General features: G+C 39.2%; 1 protein-coding gene across 1 annotated transcript; it reads left to right on the top strand.

Annotated features, from left to right (window-relative positions):
* Positions 1–1,352: 1,352 nt before the first annotated feature.
* On the top strand, positions 1,353–5,880 carry LOC107662739 (NACHT, LRR and PYD domains-containing protein 12-like). The gene is made up of 5 exons (XM_016452822.1): positions 1,353–1,913; positions 3,029–3,202; positions 4,265–4,438; positions 4,921–4,967; positions 5,054–5,880. Exons 1-5 carry the CDS (start codon positions 1,399–1,401, stop codon positions 5,575–5,577), a joined length of 1,434 nt encoding a protein of 477 aa, XP_016308308.1. The 5' UTR covers positions 1,353–1,398; the 3' UTR covers positions 5,578–5,880.
* Positions 5,881–6,648: the final 768 nt, after the last annotated feature.

Below are 6,648 nucleotides of genomic sequence, written 5' to 3'. Positions count from 1 at the left end.
ACCCGCCATAAAGTCTCGATATATGTTTTTTTCAAAGTTTAACTTGCATTAATTTTACATGGCTTTCTAAACATGCAGCTCTTTTGTGCGAGACGCGAGTGCAGCGTTGATAAGCTGTCCCTCTAGAAAATGCGTGAAATATGTGTTCTGTGTGAACGTCTTGGTGTCAGTTTTGATGTAAACAACATCTTCTCAGCAGTGATGTCCTCCTTTCCGCAATATTTGTAATTAACAACACAGCCACGTCTCCGAAATCGGCGAAGCATATTTTCAAATAGGCACTGTCTTTATAAATAAACCGCAGATTTAAGTTTTTAAACAACTACATTCTCGCCTGAAATTCTTTTAAAACTACATTTCATGACATAATAACAGTAATATTTTTGAAAATTATGCGAATATGGAGGTTGAAATACAATTCTGTGTGAACTCAACCAATCAGCATGTTCAGCGCTCAAGTCCCGCCCCCGAAAGTTCCGGACCTTTGAAAAAGTACTACCTCGTGAGCAGGGACTTTCTGAGGGGCAAATTTTTATGAGGAACTTTATTTAGATCCTGGTTACTGCGGTAGAAACACACCGAGTACCGGCCCAAAGTTCCTAGTTCCTGGGGAAAGTTCCTGCGGTGGAAACGGGGCTTTTGAAATTCTTGCACTGTTTTGCTGCATTCTATTACACACCGCTCTGTTTGTTGTTAGGATGACAAAGACAGGTTTAAAAGTTACAGTTTAGGCTGGTCTGCCTCAGTGGTCTTACTGCGCTCGTCAATGTCAAAATGAACGAGATGACCAATCAAATCAAAGTAGGCAGAGCTTATGATCACTGAAGCAGAGCGTGAATTCCAGGCCGCACTTGAAATATCATTATAGTGCTCTTTTCTTTTTCGCTTTATTCATGAATATTGAAAACAGTGATGTGTAATAATATAAACACTGCTGTAAAATCATTTTGAGTGATATATTAGGTGAACAAATTGTTTGCAGGAGTAATAGCCTCTTTAATGGAAAAGAAAAGCAGTGCTGCCTCTAAAATGAGTCTCTATGAGGAGAAAGAGGAGGGAAGAACTCAAACAGTTACATCTCCAGAACCGAGCCAGGTGTCTGTGAGGAGTGAGAGATCCATAACTCAACCCCCTGTTCTAAGTGATGGAGCAGTGACTTCAGACCCCAGGCAGAATAATGTACAAGCAGCCCTGCCGGAGGAAACTGGAGACCTGCAGAAATCAGTGACTGATGAACTAAAGAGAGTCAAAGAGCAGCACAAAGCCAGCATGAAGAAAAAGTGTGAGATATTAACTGAGGGAGTGAAACTCCAAGAGAATGAAACTCTCCTGAACAGGATCTACACTCAGGAGTTTCTCGCTGCTTTCTATCTGTTTTACTGCTATTTAACAAATAACATGGAGCCACTGCATGAATTCAGACCTTACGGTTTTGATAAAGTCTCTCTGTATGATCTATTAACATCAGCAGTAGATAAAGCCCTTGAGAGTGAGAATGGACAGCTGGATCTGTTCCTGCGGTTCCTGCTGGGCGTCTCACTGGAGTCCAATCAGAGACTCTTACAGGATCTACTGACACACACAGAGAACAGCTCAGAGAGCATCAGGAGAACCACACAGTACATTAAAGAGAAGATCAGAGATGGACATGGACTCTCCACTGAAAGATCCATCAATCTGTTCCTCTGTCTGCTGGAAGTGAAAGATCAGACTCTGTCCAGAGAGATTCAGGAGTTTGTGAAATCAGACAAACACTCAGAGAAGAAACTCTCTCCTGCTCACTGCTCAACAATCACCTACATGCTTCAGATGTCAGAGGAGCCGCTGGATGAGCTGGACCTCAAGAAATACAACACATCAGCTGAGGGGAGAAGAAGACTGATACCAGCTGTGATCAACTGCAGAAAAGCCATGTGAGTGATGAATTATGTTACAATTTTTTTTTTCTAAATGGAATTACAGTTCCGTTGTTGTGCCAAGCGCAAATGTCATCCATTAATCCAAATGAACTTTGAGCTACATTTAATTAGACTGGTTTAATTCTTTCTTAGCTTACGAATTCTGCCCATTTTAATCATGGAGTTTAAGCCATTTTGACACTCTTTATGTGACGTAACAGAGTGTTGTATTTAGTCGCCTCTGTTCAAGTGGCAGCGCAGAGTGTGAGTGAATGGTTACATTTTCCTCTTTTCTACTAGTTACAGCACAAAATAAACGTTGTATCATGCCTTGTGTAATTGTTAATGTGACCGTGGAAAGACAGTTTGTGAATAACATGTCACGTAGCACTACCTCAGGAAAACCATTCTGTCTCCATTGATTGTTAATTTGCGAGAGAAATGAACTCTAGAGAGGCGTATTTTGCTAAATATATGTACTGTATTATATATGAATTTTATTTTATTTTATATTTTAGTGGTGTTTTAATTAATGTATGTTGAATATATCATGAAAAGATTGTGTGATTATACCACAAATTGGTGTAGAACCATGTGAAACGTTGATGTAAAACTACAACTCCAAAAAGCAAATGAATTTAAAAGTTTGGGCTCTGTCGATTTTACCAAGTAATTAAATTTGTAAATTTACCAAGTAGGTAAATTTGTTATTGTACTAAGTGTAATAGCCATCTCTGTATAGTGTAGAGCATTGGTTGAGAGAGATTCCCTCTTTCTGAAAACAACGTGGACAAGTACATTTTTCTGGAAAACAAATATAGTATAGTACCATTATCTCAGTACAAGTGCAGTACAGTTAAAGCACTGTTCTAAATTATGTAGCTTAATGGATATTTATTTTATTACATTTTTATTTATTTGATAGAATATTTTAGATTCAATTAAATTAGATTAGATTAAAATTTTACTTTTCTATTAGTTTTCAGACAGTTGCAGCAGTATTGACAGAGCCAGTTTGTTCAGTAAACTACCTTTTAACCTCTTTTACAAGAATGCAGTTGATATTATTTAGATACCAGTTGTAGAATGAGTTTAAGAATTTAATTCTCATGTGTTTTATTCTCTTTCAGTTTTGCTGGCTGTAATCTCACTGCTCAGTCCTGTGAAATTGTGTCATCAGCTCTACAATCCTCAAACTCTGTCCTGAGAGAGCTGGATCTGAGTAACAATGACCTGCAGGATTCAGGAGTGAAGCTGCTCTCTGATGGACTGAAGAGTCCAAATTGTCAGCTAGAGATACTGAGGTGTTAAGAACATATAAGAGATAAAATACAGTCAGTCAATGGGCCCTATCATACACCCGGCGCAATGCGGCGCCAGGCACGACGCAAGTGTTTTTTGCTAGTTTCAGCCCGACGCAGTTGTCATTTTCACGTCCTGCACCACATCGTTTAAATAGCAAATGCATTTGCGCCCATTTATGCGCCCATGGGCGTGCTGGTCTGAAAACGAGGTGTGTTCAGGCGCATTGCTGGCGCGTTGCTATTTTGAGGCAACTGAAATAGACTGCGCCATTGACCAACAAAAACCTGGTCTAAAGTCAATGGAGCAGTAGTTTTTTTGTTATTAAAACAGCGCGTTAGTATAGGCGGGTCCACAGCGTGCGTATACTCTGCTTATTACACACACAGGAGCACAGCAGCGCACAAAAATGCCAAATATTACAAATTAAAGGATTGCAATGTAAAAGATTATTATTGTGTAGGCTACATAAATATAAAAATGGCTACATGTCATTATGGATAGTCATTGCATGTATCCGAATTAGGCTACCTATTTGCTCGCGCACGAGCAGCTCCGGTTCATTTCTGGAGACACGTTCTGTCTTTGCGCTTGCAAATTCCGCCATGTAAATAGCAAATCCGCCATGGCACGAGCGCAACTGGCTCTTAAAGGGAATGAGAGATGAGACTCTGATTAGTTTATTGCACATTATGCCCAAAACACACCCATTAATCATTAAGAGAATAGGGACAACCCTTTTAGACCATGCGCCAGGCGCGTCGACCATTTTTCCCATCGATAAGCTAGCAAAAGTGGATTTGGACATGCCCTAAGTGCACCTGCACCGTGCGCTTTAGACCATGCTCTTAGATCATTAAAATAGGGCCCATAATGTTGATGTGTGTCTGAAGATGATCTGACTGTGTGTCTCTGTAGATGATCTGTCTGTGTGTCTGTAGATGATCTGACTGTGTCTGTAGATTATCTGACTGTGTGTCTGTAGATGATCTGACTGTGTCTGTGTCTGTAGATGATCTGACTGTGTGTCTGTAGATTATCTGACTCTTGATGTGTGTCTGTAGGTTGTCAGGCTGTATGGTGACAGAGGAAGGCTGTGGTTATTTGTCTGCAGCTCTGAGGTCAAACCCCTCACAGCTGAGAGAGCTGGATCTGAGCTACAATCACCCAGGACCATCAGGAGTCCAGCTGCTCAACCACAAACTGGAGGATCCAAACTATAAACTGCAGATACTCAAGTATGTGGAGTCCAATTAATAAACCTTAATATTTGCAGTGGATGAGGACATTGTCTATCGGCCCAACCCTAATGGGAAGAATTGTTCTTCACAGTCTAAATCTAAGAGAGAAATTGTTAGCTGAAAATATAACTAAAAATTAGAAGAGGGCATTAATTAGAAGATGCAAATTGGGTTAATGAGAATTTGAAGACTGCAGAGATATTTATAGTTGTAACATAACTCAATGCAAGGAAATTTAATATTAAATAATGTTTTATCCAAGACTATATCCATGAATAAAAACTTTTTGCTCCTTTGGCTGATCACTAGGACCTGAAAACATTGAGTCAAACAGCTCTGTAAAGCAGATTTGAAATTATACATATTAGGAAAAGCACTATATGTAAATTTGACATGATTGTATAGAAACGGACTGTATGTGAAAAACTATTCCAGCTATGCACAATTTGTGTTGTCTGTATGTTTGTTTCTCTTTTTAGTTTGGATCATGGAGGGCCCTTCAGGATCAAACCAGGACTTCGAAAATGTAGGTTTCTCTCTCTGACACAGACTTTAATTAAATGAAAACAACTGAGATTAATAAACTGTTTTTATTTGTCTTCTTGTGTTCAGATGCCTGTGATCTCACACTGGATCCAAACACAGCAAACAATCAACTCATGCTGTCTGAGGAGAACAGAAAGATCACGTATGTGGAAGTTAATCAACTGTATCCTGATCATCCAGAGAGATTTGCTGATATTCCTCAGGTTCTGTGTCAAGAGAGTCTGACTGGACGCTGTTACTGGGAGGTTGAATGGGGCACTTGGGCCCGTATAGCAGTGGCCTTTAAAGGGATCAGCAGGAAAGAAGGGACTGTCTGTAAGTTTGGATACAATGACAAATCCTGGAGTCTGAATTGCTCTTTAAAAGGAACTGCTGTTTGGCACGATAATGTCTTCACTATTGTCACACATTCACCTCCCTCTACTAGAGTAGGCATTTATCTGGACTGGTCTGCTGGCACTCTGTCCTACTACAGGGTCTCTGACACACACACACTCACACACTTACACACATTCAACACCACATTCACTGAACCCCTCTATGCTGGATTTAAGGTGTTTAAGTCTGAACTGTCTCTGTGTCAGATTTAACAGCAGACACACACAACTGGCTAAAATACACTGACTTCCCCTCTCTAACACACACACAGCCTACCTCTGACAATGCTTCCTACCTCCATTATAATCTTGGCTATATGTCTGATGACACCTCTAAGAATCACTGTGTACCGTATAATGTATGTTTTATATAGAATATAACTAGTATATAATGTGCATATATAACCGTATATAATGTAACTAAATTAGTGTATGAAAATGCAATACATGTAAACGTCTATAAAAACATGCTGTAAAACGTGAGTGTGTTAAAATACTAAATATAGTCAATCATAAAACAACACATGTGATGTGTCTTATTTGTTTTTACTGTATGCGTATACATTAAGTTATAGTCCGAGTCACATTCAGGCCATAATGTCTTCAGCATTGATGTTTGTGGAATGCAGTTTCACTGAGATCCTCCTGTTCTCTCACAGTTAAGTGTCTGAGGCAAAAGCAATTGAACCGGTTCCTAAAGACGTGCTGTTCCTGCGGTGTGTTTACTGTAAATCTGATCATAAGAAACAAGTGATCCGTATCCACACCAGAAATGTAACGACGTCAGTAGATAAGCAGATATGGATAAATCACTCACGGACACACTAAGCCAACCTCATAGTTTATATACAGTAGGCTATGTTTTTCTTTGAATAGACCTGCTTCAAACAAACGCTCACTAATGCACCATGGCAGAGGACCAACATATTATATTGATAAATTATTTAGACATTTACACTAGATGAGTTCATAACACTTTTTACTCATTTTATGTATGAACTATTTGTGTGAACTGTTTCTAAATGGACGTTATGGTGGATTGGGATAAGGAAACTGAATGCTCTTCTATCTCTGATGAACATATAGCGCCCCCTTCTGGGAAAAAACTAAGAACGTTATTTAATATTTATGTTCACCATTCACAGCTGAACTGAGAATGTCTTTTAAATTCCTGAATTTTAATTGAATTTAAGGGAAGGAAGCAGACAGGATTCAGAATTGCAATTTGAATGTGAATTCAAGGAAGCAGGGTTAGAATAAAAAATGGAATTCAAAGAAATTCAT

The sequence above is a fragment of the Sinocyclocheilus anshuiensis genome, unplaced genomic scaffold, assembly GCF_001515605.1.
Source record: "Sinocyclocheilus anshuiensis isolate Anshui unplaced genomic scaffold, SAMN03320099.WGS_v1.1 scaffold687, whole genome shotgun sequence".
Classification (NCBI taxonomy): Eukaryota; Metazoa; Chordata; class Actinopteri; order Cypriniformes; family Cyprinidae; genus Sinocyclocheilus; species Sinocyclocheilus anshuiensis.
This window is presented reverse-complemented; position numbering and strand designations above follow the sequence as displayed.

Coding starts and splice junctions, on each gene's coding strand:
- LOC107662739 (XM_016452822.1), top strand. CDS start 1,399: ATGGAGCCACTGCATGAATTCAGACCTTACGGTTTTGATAAAGTCTCT. Junction 3,203..4,264: donor TGTCAGCTAGAGATACTGAG/GTGTTAAGAACA, acceptor GTGTGTCTGTAG/GTTGTCAGGCTGTATGGTGA. Junction 4,439..4,920: donor TATAAACTGCAGATACTCAA/GTATGTGGAGTC, acceptor TTCTCTTTTTAG/TTTGGATCATGGAGGGCCCT.